The sequence below is a fragment of the Plectropomus leopardus genome, chromosome 21 (genome assembly GCF_008729295.1).
Source record: "Plectropomus leopardus isolate mb chromosome 21, YSFRI_Pleo_2.0, whole genome shotgun sequence".
NCBI lineage: Eukaryota > Metazoa > Chordata > Actinopteri > Perciformes > Serranidae > Plectropomus > Plectropomus leopardus.
In genome coordinates this window covers 9,177,063-9,193,707 of record NC_056483.1, presented here as the reverse complement: position 1 = coordinate 9,193,707, position 16,645 = coordinate 9,177,063, and the positions used below count along the sequence as shown (strand labels likewise).

The 16,645-nt window shown below is 40.1% G+C and overlaps 1 protein-coding gene across 1 annotated transcript in view; it reads left to right on the top strand.

Annotated features, from left to right (window-relative positions):
* plod2 (procollagen-lysine, 2-oxoglutarate 5-dioxygenase 2) overlaps positions 1-16,645 on the top strand; it is a 39,860-nt gene that overhangs the window by 18,466 nt on the left and 4,749 nt on the right. Inside the window, exons 4-16 of the mRNA XM_042510147.1 lie at positions 1,061-1,224; positions 3,849-3,961; positions 4,057-4,120; positions 4,799-4,896; positions 6,547-6,648; positions 9,084-9,209; positions 9,316-9,437; positions 10,839-10,943; positions 11,853-11,978; positions 12,782-12,923; positions 14,326-14,388; positions 16,111-16,224; positions 16,537-16,602. Of these exons, the coding sequence (XP_042366081.1) occupies positions 1,061-1,224; positions 3,849-3,961; positions 4,057-4,120; positions 4,799-4,896; positions 6,547-6,648; positions 9,084-9,209; positions 9,316-9,437; positions 10,839-10,943; positions 11,853-11,978; positions 12,782-12,923; positions 14,326-14,388; positions 16,111-16,224; positions 16,537-16,602 (1,405 nt within the window). The remainder of the gene's footprint in view (positions 1-1,060; positions 1,225-3,848; positions 3,962-4,056; positions 4,121-4,798; positions 4,897-6,546; positions 6,649-9,083; positions 9,210-9,315; positions 9,438-10,838; positions 10,944-11,852; positions 11,979-12,781; positions 12,924-14,325; positions 14,389-16,110; positions 16,225-16,536; positions 16,603-16,645) is intronic.

Sequence of the window (16,645 nt, the reverse complement as noted above, 5' to 3'; positions counted from 1 at the left end):
CAACTCCACTGGTAACATATGTGGATGAGTCCTCTAATTAAATGTATTCCGAGTACCAAGAGTTAAAAACTGCGAGTGATCTTACATAGTAAATCAAAGCAAATATTACAGTCAGACTCTAATTTGCACCTTTAAGTTCTGTTATAGAAGCAAAGAGATGTAGCAATCTTTGATGATAATATAGGCAACACCCAAAAGACAAATGCAAAGCAGACAGTTCATTGTAAGGCCACATTAGTCTTATATTTGTTTATTTAATTTAAATACACTGTCATGAATGTGTTGTCATGTATTACAGGTCCTCTTGATACTGCAGCAATGACTGTGATTGATGAGTTAACAAGGAACAGAGAGTACTTCTATGAACATGTGTCAGCCAGATGTGGAAACAGTAGAGCTTACAGGCTTTCTCACCTACGTTAGACTTCTCTTCCTCTCATTACATGCCTGACCGTGGTGGTTCAAGATGTCTTTTACTTTTCCTGCCACTTAATATAAATTGCGTGTATATAGTGAAGGATTTTTTGGGGGGTGGGTGGGCCAATTTTAGACTAGTATGCAGCGTACAAAGACAGAAGCACAGAACCAAAGCCGTATCCAGAAGAGGCTGTTTTATAGTCAGTGACTCTGGAAATTGTGTCGCCAAAATGAATCAGCGTTTTTACTGTCATGACTTCACACCTCCAAGCACCGTCGTCTGAAACATTAGGAGTTTCCACATCCCAAAATATCTGCTCTTTGAATAAGAGCAAGCTTTTTAACAAGTCACCACAAGGCCTATTTGAAGGGTTAGGCACTTTTTCCTCTGTCCGTCACAGAACTGTGTGGGCTTATGTCTGTCAAAGCAGGACTCTTTTGTAAAGACCTTATAGTAAAGCAATGCTTTTTTACACAATGCTCACAAGGAACGCTTACTGTTTACATTTAGATTTATATCTGTCTCAAGCAAGTAGAAACCTAGGCCATAGATGCAAGACACATTAAGAAAACTGCTGCACTGTCCCTAAAGGGAAAAAAAGATAATAATCTTTTGTGTTTCTTCTTTACTCCCCCCTTTTAGCTATGATCTTATCTTTGCTGGGGGACCAGAGGAGATTCTCAGGAAGTTCCAGCAAGCCAATCACAAAGTAATTTTTGCTGCAGAGGGACTGATATGGCCAGATAAACGACTCGCTGACAAGTACCCCTCAATCCGCAGTGGCAAGCGCTACCTCAACTCTGGAGGTGGGTTTCAAATATTTGAAATATGATCGAAATGCTGAAATATTTAACCTGTTAAATTCCCTCTGTCATGGCTAACAGTATTCTGTTTCAACATGTTCAGATCAGTGCTTCCCAGCTAGTCAAGCCATATTTTCTAGATTTTATCCTTAGAGGTCCACTCATAAGAAAAATTACAACACATTCAATTTCATATCACAAAATGTATACGACACGTGGGCTTTACAATTGAGTGCAAATACTTCAAATTAGTAAACATGTACTGCAACCAAAAAGTGCATGTTATTGCTTCAAGATCAGTGACATAAAAACACTGCAAGGGCACAGCATGTTAATAAACTTGGTAATACCAAAACCAGGGCATTAAAAGTAGCTCGGCAGCAGGAAATGGCATTTCAGTATAAAAGCCCTGTGTCAGAAATTCAAAATAAAGTGTGTTTTTACTAACTTGACATGTGTGTGAGTCACTTGAGGTCCATTCAGAATGGACCTGTGTCCCACTTTTGGACCACAAACCAACGGTTGGGAACCGCTGGTGTAGATAATGCAATAGTGACCTAAATTACTTAACTACTAGGTGACAAAAAGTTTTCTTGTCATGGGGTAACCCTAACCTAAACCATTTCCCATACACTAATCTGTACAGAGTAAATAATCCCAGTGTAAAGTGGTGGTTATTATGTGGGTCAATATGGGACATTGTAAAAAAGTAACGTTAATTACATGAAGATAAGATTTTTTACAAACTAACGTTGGATAACTATTTCATTTATATTATGTGCACAGCAATTTGATGTTGGGGTAGACTAGTATTTGAAAACCTTGTCTTAAGCAACAACCTGGGCGTGCATGGGTTCATAAGTTCCACTATCAGCTGTCAAAGTTTGAAGACCTGCAGGCCTTGGAATTCAGGGGGCTGAGGAGACGTTCAGCCTCAGTGTTACTGGTCAAAAGTAGTGGAACAACATTAAGAAATGACAACAGACTGGGGTTAGTTTTAAAATATAAAACCACTGGACTTTTGTTATTGCTCTTTCCCGTAAAATAGAAGTTTATTTTCCCTGTAAGCTGGCTTCATGAGGAATTTCCTGTCCAAGTAGACAGGAGGTGACAGAAGCCTATTCATGTGAATACTGAATGTGACCTTGTACCTTTTCAACCATTTTTAAGTGGCCCCCTTTCTAAATTTTGCATGCTCTACATTATAAATGAAGATTTTTGTCATAAGGAGCTGAAGATGACACTGAGAGCATTAAAAAAACAGAGGATATAGTGAAATAATGGCATCCTAAGCAGAGAATGAAGTCACTTACTCTTTCTGAAAGAAATCAAGCCAATTCGCTCAGGTTTTAAAGGGCAATGTACACAAATATGCTGATAGAGGTAAAAAAGTACTGAATGTGTTCAAATGTTTTTAACAAAAGAAACCGTAACAGTGAGTCATCATCCATAATCCATAGCCAGCTGCATCCTGCCAGTTGTTCAGGACATTGAATTACTGCTTTCTCTGTGGTCATCAGTCTGGTCTGACCTCCCATATTGGAGCCTAGCTGTCTCAGACTGATCACAGACTGTTTTTAGCAGTCATTGTCATTGACATGACATGTGGATCTGTCTTGGCCCCTAGAATGTGCCACAGTTTGTATAAAATTGCAGGTTTTGTTTATGTTCCTACGGCTACCGCCCAAGTGACCATGGGTAATGTTTTATAGCATCTGGACTCTCACTACTGTGTCACAGAGAGTACTGTATTTAGGGGATAGAATCGAGATACAGTAGGGCTGTGTTTGTGTATGGCTGAGTGTGTTTACTGAAGTACATTAAATGACGCTCATAAACCAAGCTGAGAATTACTGAAACTACGGACATGAAACCCATCAATTCAACAGTCTGACAAAACAGACACATTTTATGAAGACAAGTCCAATTGTTCTATGTTACACGCTTTCTTTACAACTTTGCAGTCAGAATATTCTACCGTGTGTTTTCCGGCAGAGCGGTGCAAAACAGTGAATGTTTGTATAGGGTCAAAAAGGCACGCACTTCTCAGCATTCCTTAAAACCATCATTTTGTGGATAAGCTACCGACAATGTGATCTGCATAAACTGTCACGATTTCCTTTGAACTTTTTCTCGCTCCTGCCATTTAGATTATGTCATGTCTACCCGCCGACTTGTTTACAGTGTCTACGGCTTAAAATGATGGGATGCAAAACGCTGCTCACCAGCGACATCACCAAACCCTGCAATCTGTCACTGTGGTCAGTGTCCTTGAGCAAAAGATGGAAAAAGAGGAGACGGGGAAAACTGGAGTTAAGATTGCCATGCGAATGTACATTTAGGGAGGGTGTGAGATACTATACATACTTTTGGGAGATGGTTATAATGTACATTTCTTACTGCCCATGATTGCACTCCTTTCCATCTACACACTGTGGGAATAGACAGTCACTGCCCATTTCTTGTGTGCTTGGGATTATTGCCAAAAATCACATTTTGTTTAAGACATTCCAGCAGCATACGGTAATTATCACCAACAGCCTGCCGGTTGTATATGACCTTGTTAACTTTGCTCAACCCTGTACTTTACCGCTGGTGATGTATTTCACACTGTTTATTACTTTCAGGTATAATCGGCTACGCCCCATACGTAAACAGAATTGTTTCACAGTGGAACCTCCATGACAACGATGATGACCAGCTTTTCTACACAAAAATATACGTGGATCCTTTACAGCGAGTAAGTATCTTGTGTCAACGCCAACACTTAATGTCAAAATACATCCCTGTAAAACTTATCTTGGATGGCTAAGATATTCTTTTCATGTCTTTCAGCAAACTCTCAATATGACTTTGGACCACAAGTGCCAGATTTTCCAGAACCTAAATGGGGCTGTTGGTGAGACATCACAGAAACTGAATTGCATAATTCAATTTGCTGCTAATCTGTATAATTTTGTCAAATATTTTAAACTCTGTTAATTGAGGCGATCTGCACGGTCAAAACATCTGCTGCCTCAAACTGATTTGATATTTTTGGAGTTATGCAGTTATGCATTGCACCACACTCTCAGAGAGCAGAGTGTAATGTGGGCACAGATGGGGCAGCAGAACATCAGTCGCAGTGAGAGTAAAACTCAAAACATTAATTGTGTTGGGTCTAAACGTTCAGATCAATATTGGCCAAGAGTCGAACTCCACAAAATGCCACTGAGGAAAAAAAAGAACCACTAGAGAGCTCTGCCTGTGCTGTGTTCATGGCAAAAACGTCCCAGTTTTGAGAGGTGATACAGAATTTCAGACACACACACACACACACACACACATCTATGTCATCCGCTCACACCACATAAACACATATAGATTCTAAGTCTGTGGGAAACTCTGCTTTTGCTGCTCCAACTTCAACCAACATTGTGCTGTTTCGCTCCCACACTCTGAACGATTGCATATTTTCAGAGAACTTGCAGGCTTGGCAGTGCACCCAGTAAGTTATAAACCTTCACAGCTCTAGCCCATGTGGTAAGTCGATTTTCATAACCTGGCCTAAAATGTCTCTTGTTTCCCTTTTTGGCAGATGAAGTGCTTCTCAAGTTTGGCACAGACCGCGTAAGAGTTAGAAACACAGTGTACGACTCCCTGCCAGTGGTTGTCCATGGCAACGGAAACACCAAAGTGAGTAAGAAGTTTAACCCCTGGGCACACCTCACGTAACGTACTTATGGCACTGCATGACACCTTTAAGGTAGTCATCGAGACTCTAGCTTTGAGTTCACTTATTGAACTTTTCTTTTCCATTTGCCGATGAGTTTCTGCTGGCCCATGTCTTTTAGGTTTTATCCAAGTGACATTAATCACCACAGATTTAATTTCAGTGCATAAATTCCCACACATTTAGGAAATATACATACTGCTCACTTGCCAGTGATCCTAGCCATAAAAATCAGCTCATTATTCAGTGGAGGATAGAGGTCTGGCCAAAACTAGTCTGTATTTCTTTTGCCCATGTGTCCCCCAGTTTCTTTTCGCTCTCTGTAAATTAGAGTGACAAGCCCAGCAAGCTAAAAAGCAGGATGTCCGAATGATACCATCATCCTTCCCTCAATGTATTTTTCTGGCCTTTTTCCTTCCTCCATCTCTTCACAAGTCTCGCTCCACCACCAGCCGCCTGTCTCTGGCCTTACTTGGTAATAAACCAAACCCACCAAATTGTTGAGTCATTCTTCCCAGAAGTCTCAGCATCTGGAGGAGAAGCTCTAAATGGTAGATCACAGAGTCCGCGTCCTTGCAGTGGTTCCTACCGTTTAGGCTGCCTGGTTGGATTCCTGACCATTAGTTCACTATTATTTTCCATATTTCATACTGGGTTAGAAATTCTTGATCACAATGTTAATGAGATTCATAAACAGCAGTGCGCTGAGCTCAGTGGTGGATGAAGTTCCTGAAAGCCTTACTTGAGTAAAAGCACAGATTTCTTACCAGAAAACGACTCTAGTAGAAGTTAAAGTCCCCTTTTAGAATATTACTTGAGCAAACGTCTTAAAGTATCTGATATTTGCAGTCCTTAAGCAATTTTATTATACTGAATGTACTTAAGTATTGAAAGTAAAAGTACAAGTAAATGCTGTTAACAAAAAAGCAAGCAGTCAGAATTTTTATTATTATTAGTAGTAGTAGTAGTGGTACCATACGCTGCCTATTAAATGAAGCCTATAGTACATAAGGAAAATAAGGTATTTCTTCCAAGTAAAAGGATTTAAAGAATAAAATCAAGTTTTTCCTTGTCCATCAGTCCCTTTTTCTCTTCCTCAGTTCCTTCCTTATTTTGCATTAAGTAACTGAAATGTTTATGGGGAAACGCATTGGAGTAAAAGTATACACTTTATGTAAGAATACAGTGGAGTAAAAGTGAAAGTTGACAAAAATATAAAAACTCAAGTACAGATACTCCCACAAAATACTTAAGTATTGTAACAGAGTATTCTTACTTTATTACATTACACCACTGCCTAAAACAACTATATCTGCCACAAGTGTTTCACAAATTTTTCTTGCACACTAAATGCAGAGCAGAGATAATAATGACATTAGAGCCGTGTGGTCAGTCGGACTTTAGTCTGAAGTGATTCTGCTTGGTCATCCTACCTGGTCATTTATTCCTACAATAAAGAAGTATATTTCATATCCACAGTCATATTCCAAGCTTTTATAAACACATCACGATGATAAAACGGAACTCCGCTGAATCACAGAAAGTTTTTGCTTATGCTGCTATTAATCTTCTGTAACCTGGCGTTCACCTGCTCTGAATTCTTTCCTTTGCAGATGTACTTGAACTACTTGGCCAACTATGTCCCTGATACATGGAACTACGAACGTGGCTGTAAACACTGTGATGACGACGTTCTGGACTTGTCTCAGTTAAAGGTAAGCGCTTCAAATAAAGTAATTTCCCTTCAATTTGCTGTCCTCCTTTAGTCCATTTTTAAAGCACTGCGGTGGAAAGTTTTTTCCTAAGCCACCTCCCTTTGGACACAGGAAAGGATGAAACATCGCCTGGCCTTCCAGCGTGAACCATCCATCTATCAGTGACTGTCTAGACAGCAGGATTGAGGCCCAGCTTTTCAACAGATATGCAAGACTGTTGGTGCTGCACACACTCCCTTTCCAATGATAATAGGTTATGTGCCCGTTGGTCCTTTTGGACCCTTTTAAAAGACCATAAGTGCCAGGGAAACTACTCGGGGAAGAGGAAGCTCTGTACTGCTGTGGTGCAGGATATGGCTTCTGCGGTTTTTAGAAGGGCTCATTTAAAGGGGTGTCACTGTCGACCAGCCTGCCTTTAGTGGGCTTCTCAGTATGGGTTTTATCCACAAAAGTAAGTTATAGTGGTTACGCTGAGAATTTGTCACAGAGTTCAGCCAAGGCTGGCAACGTATAGACATCACAAACAGGCTTTAAAAAATGTGTCTGTCAACAATGTTGTGCAACTTTACTTCTCTCTTGGTGGACAAAGCACTGAAGCATGCATAAGATCTCACTTAATCTGTTCTTTTATCCCTGTTTTCATCTATTTTGTGTCTACTAATTACTTTGGCACAAATCTGGGCTGTCAGACAATGAATATTTTAATCATAATTAATCACAAGTTTTCAATAGCTAATCGCGATTAATGACATTTTTTAATCATATTTTCAATTCCATTATTTTGCATTACAAAATAGGTATGAAGCCCAGATTTGATAAGGTAAAGCAAATCTTTGATTGCCTTGATTAGGAATCAAATGACATTAAAAAAAACTGTATGGGACAAACAAAGTAGGCATGTCTTTAAAGTAAGGACTCATGGGTATGCATATTTTCATTCAGATATCTTCAGAGGGCAAGGGACCCCTGTGAAATGACCAAGCTGTTTTTCCATCATCAAAATTTAACCTAACTTTGGAGTCTTATTGACTCTTCTTCCCGACAAGTGAACATGACATGGTTGGTACCACTGGATTCCTCAGGTCTTTAAGTTTCATATGATACTAGCATACTAGCCTCTGAAAGAAAGAAATGTCGGCCTTGTTCAAAAGTGCAACTGCAATTAAAAACATCTTTGCACTGCACAAACAGCACAATGTCTATCACAAAATGTAGGTGAGTCACAAATCCTTTCATGTTATTCTTTTGGCTCCATCAATAAATGTGCTGAAATAGCTGAACTGGAGCCGATTCAATGCAAACCCAGCTGCATGAAAGGCATCTCTGTGAAAGCTGCTCTCAGTGACCTTCCATAATGAATGCTGAAAAATGCTGCTTCTCAATAATAGAGTTAGTAAAAACATTTTATTCCGCTGTGCCACTCTGTGTGTTTGCGACAGAGACGTCTGTGAGATCAGATCATGTGAAAACACTGGTCACACTGTGTCCAGCCTCTCTTGTGGTTGTAAACCCAGGTCACTGACCATGTAGCGTGCTTCTTTGTGTACTTTGGTTTCAGGAATAAGCTTGGGTTTTGCAAAGATACTGTTAGTGCTACATTACTACGCTAAACTGAGCTATCCAGATCCCTTTACTACCAAGTTTTGTCTCCTTTGTTCAAATAAAAGTCTTTGTTGCTTTTGTCTGCTTTAATGGGAGCTTTAGTTATACTTTCCTCTGCCCTTTTTGCCACTCCTTTCCTTTCACTGCCGGCTGTATGTGTGTAACAATTTAAGTTCAGATTGGCAAGATGCTCAAGTTCCCTCTGCTTGTGCCTGCAACACAGTCATTGCGGAACTTGCAAATTAGACGGTTCTGCTCGGATCCTTTTTCATCCCTGGCCCAGACCTTTGCTGTGAACTGGTCACTGGAAGATGAGGAGTCCAGACTGAACTGTGTGGGCTGGAGCAGAGTGTCATGGGAAAATGTTGCCTCCTTTCTTCTCTGCGCCTCTTGCTGCATTTCTCTATATATCTTCTTTGCCCCAACTGTCTGAACCATCATTTATTTTACATTTTGGGCTGTTCTCTGAAAAGAGTCATACGTGGCAATCTGGATTTGAAGTTAGAATTTCCGTAAAGCAGCGCATACCTACTTAGATTTCAACTGTCCCCGTAGAGCCAAAAGAACCACTCATATTTTTTGGCCCTGATTGCACTCATCATGAACGCTAACAGTTGAATCACTGCAAAAATGAATGGAGACCGCATCAGTTAATCAAGTGATGGTAACGCAGAGAGAATGCTGTCATGGACACCATCTGCCGCAGCTTCACTGTTTGTTTATGTCTGACGTGAAATGTAAAATCATTCATGATTAACCTTAAACAATGTTCCTTCTCTGAAACCTGTTCTGTGTACAATAGTACTCATTTGTCTCCTCTCTAATCTAAACAGGAGCACCCTAATGTGTTGGTTGGAGTATTCATCGAGCAGCCAACTCCATTCCTTCCCGAATTCTTCCAGCGGCTGCTCACCCTGGATTATCCCAAAGATAAACTCAAAGTTTTCATCCACAACAATGTGAGTGTCTGCAGCTGCAGCCGCCCTTTGGCTATCTTCTAGAGCTCTACCATGCATGGCTCCTCATATGTGGCTTCTAATCCATTAATATTGGCTCCCTGCTCAGGAGGTTTACCACGAGAAGCACATCCAGAAGTTCTGGGAAGAGAACAGGAATGTGTTCAGCAGTTTCAAGGTTGTGGGACCAGAAGAAAATCTGAGCCAAGGAGAGGCCAGAAACATGGGCATGTATGTCTCTAAATCTGTCATCTCTCAGAGGGTTTGAAGATCAGAATTGATTAAGCTACATGATGGTGGTTTTGGTCCTGATTAATCATAACCTAAAGAAAAACTAATGCATGGTTCCTACAGCTTGAGACGAGAGGATTTGAAGACTTTTTCAGACTTTTTTTTTTTTAAAATGCCACTCAGATGAATTTTTGACCAATTTTACAAAAAACAGTTCTGAAGGATTCAGAACTGTAACGGGACTCTTTGGATGATGATTATAATGTGAGAGACATTCTGTATTTTTTTTTTTTTTCCAATTATTTTTGAGATTTCGACTTTTGAAAGATTGATTTAAAATTTTTTAGCCTCGTTGTTGGAGTAGTGAATCCCTTTTTAAGACTAAACCACTATTTCCTTTGTAGAAATATAGTGAAATGTTGTTCTGAGCAGACAATACAGTCATGCTACTTCTGTGCGTTTTGTAATCTGAACTTCTCTGTGGTTTGTTGTGGTAAGACGGTCTGACTGTGTGTGCATGTTAGTGCATGTGTGTGTCCCATTGGCTAGTTCATCGCTGCTGCTTTACATTGTGCTCATACAGCAGTTACAACAGATATCAGGATTGCAGGAAGTGTAGTGTGCACCCTCCACTCCCCCCTTGATTAAAACTGTTAGCTGTCAGTTGTGTTGCTTTTGTTAAGCACTGTTGGATGTGAGCTGCCAGCTCAGGCAACTCCATACTGAGAAACCTTTTGCATGATTTCTATTTGATAAAAGTCTTCTTATATTGCAGAAAATGTTAATGCATTGTTTCCCAGGTGGTAATGATGGGCCCTCTTGGCCAACAGGTGTTTATTTTAAACTAAAAGTTTTACGCACCTATATGTGGTGTGATTTAAATATTGTCATCTCAATAGTTAGCTCTCCGGACTTGTGATAATGTGTCATTTCTTGGCTCGTGATCACAGCAGATATTGTGTAGCCTCTGTGATGTATTACACAGCAGCCAAAAAGGTGCTGTATTTCTCCCTCTCATAAGGGCCCTTTCCCTCTCATTGCTCTGTGTTAAATAATAGTCTGTTGTCACGGTGATAACTCAATCTGTGGGGCCTCATTACAGAGATCCTATCAAAAACACAGTCTGCCTAAAAGCATCGGTCAGAACAGCCCTATAATGAAGAAGTCTAAGGTTTATTAGCAGCCTCTAATCTTCCTTAAATCACATTATCCACTGGAGGCTTAAAGATAGTCAGTGAGAGTCTGACTCTGCAATTGAAAATGACATCTTATACTTAGGAGCTGATAAATTTCAACTTGCGACCATGATTACTTTCAAATATTTCATTGACTGTTATCTGCCCTGAATTGAATAATCACTACTTTCTCTGCCTGGCATGTCTGTGTTTTTGATTTCATTAGGGACCTTTGCCGTAAGGATGCCACGTGCGACTACTACTTCAGCATTGATTCAGATGTGATGCTCACCAACAGTCAGACGCTGAAGCTCCTCATTGAGCAGAACAGGTAATAATAAGGTAGCTGAAATAAAAACACACTAGCAAGCCTCCCTGGTAGTTGTTGTGATCGTTGAAGCATTGAAAGTGGCAAAACCGCAGGAACATTACAGCGGAGTGAATGAAAGTTTAAAAATAATCTGCTCTGGCTTCCTGTTTTTTGCTTGGCCACATGGAAACGGTGAAAGAGTCTACTACTCTAACCCCGAAATGCCACTTTGCATTAAACAAAAAACAAACATGCAAACCTTTTTTTCCCTTCTGCAGCTTGTGATTGGGAAGAAAACTCCCCATAAACTAGATTTCACTGTGGCAGTGGCGTGGCATTGTGACCTGTTGGAGGCATGCGATGCAAAAAACCCTTTCTAGGATATTTAAAGACGGCATGAGAATTCTCTGCTGGCACTGAAGTTGTGGGAGGAAAGTCCAATCTATCTGAGCCATGAAAGCTTTGCATTAGTATACCATGGTGCATCCATCTGCATCCATATCAACCAGCACTGTGATTTATGGCTCAATTATTTTAAGTTTGCCCAGTTTATTTCGTAAAAAAAAAAATCCCTTTCATTGTGGTTTGGGTTTGTAAGACTAAAAGAACGGCAGTGGAACAATCCTGTGTTGCTGCATTTTATACAAATTCAAAGAATCGACCAGATTGAGGGAAAACCGGCCTGCTGCAGCAAGCAGTTATTCCTAATCCAGTCGGGCATGATTTATAGCTCTGGTTTGCATTATGCACTTCTACGATCTGTTACTGACTTGGCAGTGATCATATCTTTCCACGGAGGTTGATCGCCTGGATGCAGCACCGCTGCGAGACCCAGTACATTAGGTGGTTGCCTGTCTGTGAGATGTCACTGATTTTTTTCTGCTCTGACAGAATTACCATCTCTTCACTCTGCCTCGTGCTTCCCTACAGAAAAATAATTGGTCCCCTTGTCACTCGTCACGGCAAGCTGTGGTCCAACTTCTGGGGAGCCTTGAGTCTGGATGGTTATTACGCTCGCTCAGAAGATTATGTCGACATTGTGCAGAGAAAACGTGTGTAAGTCACAAGTGCAATAGGGTACACACACACACACACAGCATTGGCTTGGCATTGCTATGGCTCACACACTTGTGTTGCATCTCTCAGCGTGTCCATGACTAGAATAAATCTTGCCTTTTGTGCTGAAACCATTCATGTTAAGCCATAACACATAAGATACCCTCATTATGAGCTACATGCTAGAATACACATATGAACAGTCATTAAAGCCACAATCAACCTGTGCAGTAATTTAGCACCGAGCCTGAAGCTGTCGTCAAATTCACTTCTTCTCTCTCACTTTTTATGTGTTTAAAAATAAGTTGAAATGGCAACCAGATGGCGTAAAGGAGTAAATATTCACCCACCACAGTGGAAACCCAGATTTAATCACCCGCCTAACTGTGGTGAGGAAGACAGTAATGGATCAGGTCATTGTCGCTGCACTAGCAACTCCTGCCGGTTGGTTCGTGTGCATGAGGGGAAACGGTTGGGACCGGCAAAGATATTAGTTGGCCATTATAAAGTGGGAGAAAAGGGGTGTACATTTTAGGAAGAAAAAGTTCACAAATGTTCTGCTATGTAACTGTGAATAAATACACAAGATTCTGAAAATATCTTTTACCAGCCTTATTACCATCCTGCCTTATTTTACCATGTAGTTCTTCAACACATCCCTCCACAACTCCTACAACAACACCTGTAGTCATGGCTGGCATGAGCTTTACAATAAACAAATCTCCTCCAGCACTCCAAGAATGCGAATTTTAATGGTTTCTGCAAAATGAGCACTTTGTTTCTCTATGTCTTGTTGTTTCTAGGGGTGTGTGGAACATTCCTTTCATGGCACATGTATACCTTGTGAAGGGCAGTGTTTTGAGGAATGAGCTGAAAGAGAGGAACTACTTTGTGCTGGAGAAACTAGACCCAGATATGGCTTTTTGTAGAAATGCCAGAGAAATGGTAAGAATGCTCAGCCTCCATCTTCAGGGATTCATGTCTCAGTATTGTAAACATAGTGTGAAGTAACAGTGGATATTTACATTAGAACATTTACGCCTCATTTCCACACAGCTTTAGTTTGTGTCCATTTTTCAGTGTTGTATACAGGGTACACACTTTGTTTTTTTTAGTAAGGAATGTGGACATGCATGTCTTCATGAATGGATTGAAACGCCACTGCAAAAATGCCGGAAAAGTTAATTTTGAGTGTTCTTTAGCGTCCATAAATAAATCAGGAGGTTGGCTTGACAGATGTGTAGCCAGTTTTGTGAAACATTTAGTTGAATTAAAATAAATAGAGCTGTGTTACATTCATCAATCTTTTAGGGAAATCGTTTTTATGGTAAATTCCTGTAGCACAGTATAAACAGCCTGTTTGAAATCCATTTTTTGAAATTAGATCACATTTTTGTGGCAATTAAGAACTCGCAATATTAAATTTAAGACGTTTTAAGGTCCTGCAGACACCCTGTACATTGGTAATGGAAAGAGTCATAATTGGCCTCGTTTGCATTTTAAGGGTTCCTGTTAACAGTTTTTCAGACGTCTCTTTAATAATGGTGGTCCTTTGGGGAAATGCATTTTTGGCCATAGGGGATTTTTTTTGCTACTATGTGGCAACTGGGAAAAATAGGAAGCAAGGTTTAAAGGCTTTCCTGAGGGTTTTTATAGGAACAAATGGACCTCTGGTTGACTCGCATACGTACGCAGAGCTCTGTGGGAATGAGGCGTTAATTCTGTATGTACATGTAGAAAAGCTTCAGTACTGCTAGTTTAGAATCTCTTAACCCTGACAAAGTCAACAGCTCAACGGAAACCAAAGCCTGGCAAGTATAAGCGGTCTGAAATGTCTTTGTCTGTCATCAAGGCATGAACCTTTGTTTATGGTTGCTCTATGGTGCATTAAGGTTCTCTGCTCCACTTGTATTTCATTATCCTTCACTTTGTCTTGCCTTTGTTGTCATATGACCACAGACAGAGCAACCAGTTTCAATGCCTGGCTGGCTTGCTTACAAAAGTTTGTGTTGTTTATGTGTTTTCTGTCCACTCCTAAACTATCCATCCAGCTGTGTTTTATGCCACTGACATGTCACCTGCACTCTGTACTAAACACTACCATGCCTGATCCAAACATGGTGCACTTTTGGATTGCTTGGCTTTTTTTTCCCCAGCGTGCATGCCTCCCATGTTAACCCACGAAAACATCAGCTTCAGAGGGAACCTTGCTCCTTTTTCATGCAGGCGCATTTCCTCTCCTCCTGAGTTGCTATGTATGTGACATATATTAACTGTCACCCTGTCTCTTACTCTCAAACAGTCATTTATGTTATCATATGTACATAATGCTTCTCCTTTATTTTAGACCAGTCACAGAGAAAAAGACTCCCCCTCTCCGGAATCATTCCATATGCTCAGGCCCCCAAAGGTTTTTCATTTGTTTTGATTATTCTGTTTTCTGAAACATCCATTTCCAATGGGTTAGCACTCAGAAGCCAATCCCAGTTTTGGCTCATTTTATAGGCAGACTCTTTTTCGCATGAAAAAGACCAGATTTGATTGAGGATTTCTTGGCCATGATGAGTTAAATTCTGCAAATGTGTAGTAAAGTAAGCCCATGAAATTTAATGCTTCTCCATTTGAATTTTTATGACAATTACCAATCATATCAGATTGGACAGTTACATATTTATAGAATAAATAAAATTTTATATTGAGTTGCTGTCTGTGGTGCTGCCTATATCCATACATAAGATAACAGGATGTCTGGCAGCTCTTTGGAAATTGATGTTGATATTTTTGCACCAGTTTAGGTCCAAAGGCAGATATTTGTCTGAGGTAGACAGAGAAAGACCTGTATTCTGTCCTGTTTTTATGATGCTTTTCAAGAGGAGATCAAGGAGGAGAAAGAAGTTTGGAGAGACAGTTCACTTGCAAGTCCCCTGTCCTGATGCTTTACCCCCAAAACCGCCAAACTTTCCAGGAAACATATGTAACCAGCTGCTCCCTCTAAACACACCGACTGATCTCAGACTAGGCTCCAATAATATTTCCTCTCACTCGTGTAATCCATCTTCGACTAAATCACAGCTTTCACAAGATCATTTTGTACATTTGCAATTTGGACACTTGCACTTGGATATTGCAATACCATGTCTAATGCATCATCGCTTTTCCTCTTCAAAGCCTAGTCTGATTGAGTCCAAATCCACCCCCACACGGCGCCCTCCCCGTGCTTCACTGTAGATGGAATATCATTCCTGGAATTGCTTTGTCCCAAGCTGCCCAGCACCCCTCTGTCCCTGTTCTCCCACTCCTCTCACCTCACTGCCCCACCCTGTCCTGTCCCCAACCCACCAACACCCTGCAGCCCCACCACCCATAAATAATCTTAGATTATTTATCTCTCTCTTTTGGTTCTATCTAAGTTAAACCTACTTCATTTCAGTGTGTTCAAACACACTCAACCCTTTAAACTTTAGTGATATCACTGTTCTTGTGCTGCTTTTAGATACCTTTCACAAGTATTTAACCCTTGGACACCTGAGCAAATTGGTGTGGTTTCTGTCCAAAAAAAGGGGGGCAAGAAATTATTACAATATTTTTAAAAAAGCTATGGAAAAATGTCAAGGGGAAAAAGAAAAATATACATATAGAATTATCTTAATTCTTCATGTAATTTTATGTTACAAAGTTATTGTAATATTTTAGGATTTTTTTCAAGTCTTGTTTTTTATGATTCTTTTTCATTTTTCATTTTTTAAAAATAATTTTCAGATAATGTTCTTGTACTTTTTTTACTAATTCCTTGCTAAACTTTGGGTCATGTTTTTTTCTTTTGTTGCTCATTGCCCTCTTCCCATGTTTTTAAAGAAATCAAGCAAATTTGCTCAGGTTTCGAAGGGTTAAATCTCAATTTTATATCATTTTGGGGCAAATGAAGCTTTGAAGTAGTTTGTGAGTAACTTTTTATGCCATTGCTAACCATTGATGTGTGTTGAAGCCGTAAAAAGTTAACATAATTATAACCTGCAGTGAATTTATGTATTATGGGTATGTAGATACAGATGTGTTAGAAATCCTGCCTGTGAAACATAAAGAGATCCCAACTTTTCATGAAACTAACTCAACTTTTTCCTGTTTGCTGCAGGGAGTCTTCATGTACATAACAAACCGTCACGACTTTGGGAGGCTCATTTCCACAGCCAATTATAACATTTCTCATTATAACAATGACTTGTGGCAGATATTTGAAAACCCTGTGGTAAGTCATTATGTGTTCTCAGTGTTCTCCGTACACAAAGAAAGTCATTTTTTTCTGAGTAGCTGAGATAAACGTCAGCCACCTGTAAAGGTTATTAGCCATAATGGAAAGATTACAGATGTGAGATAATTTTGAAGAAATGACTTCAGCGTGATAAGACTCCTGACTGATAAGGCTTTGTGATTTACTACTGTATTTGGCACGCTGGGACCTGCCCTGTGGGGAGAGGGGATTAGCTCTGTGAGGTATGTAGGTCAGCTAACAGTCCAAAAAAAAAAAAAAAATCTAATCCACAATTCTTTCTCCTTGCAGGACTGGAAGGAGAAGTACATCCACCAAAACTACACTCGAATTTTCACTGAGAACTACTTGGAGGAGGTTTGTATTTATTATGCTCGAGTATCCGCATGTGTTGGAAATA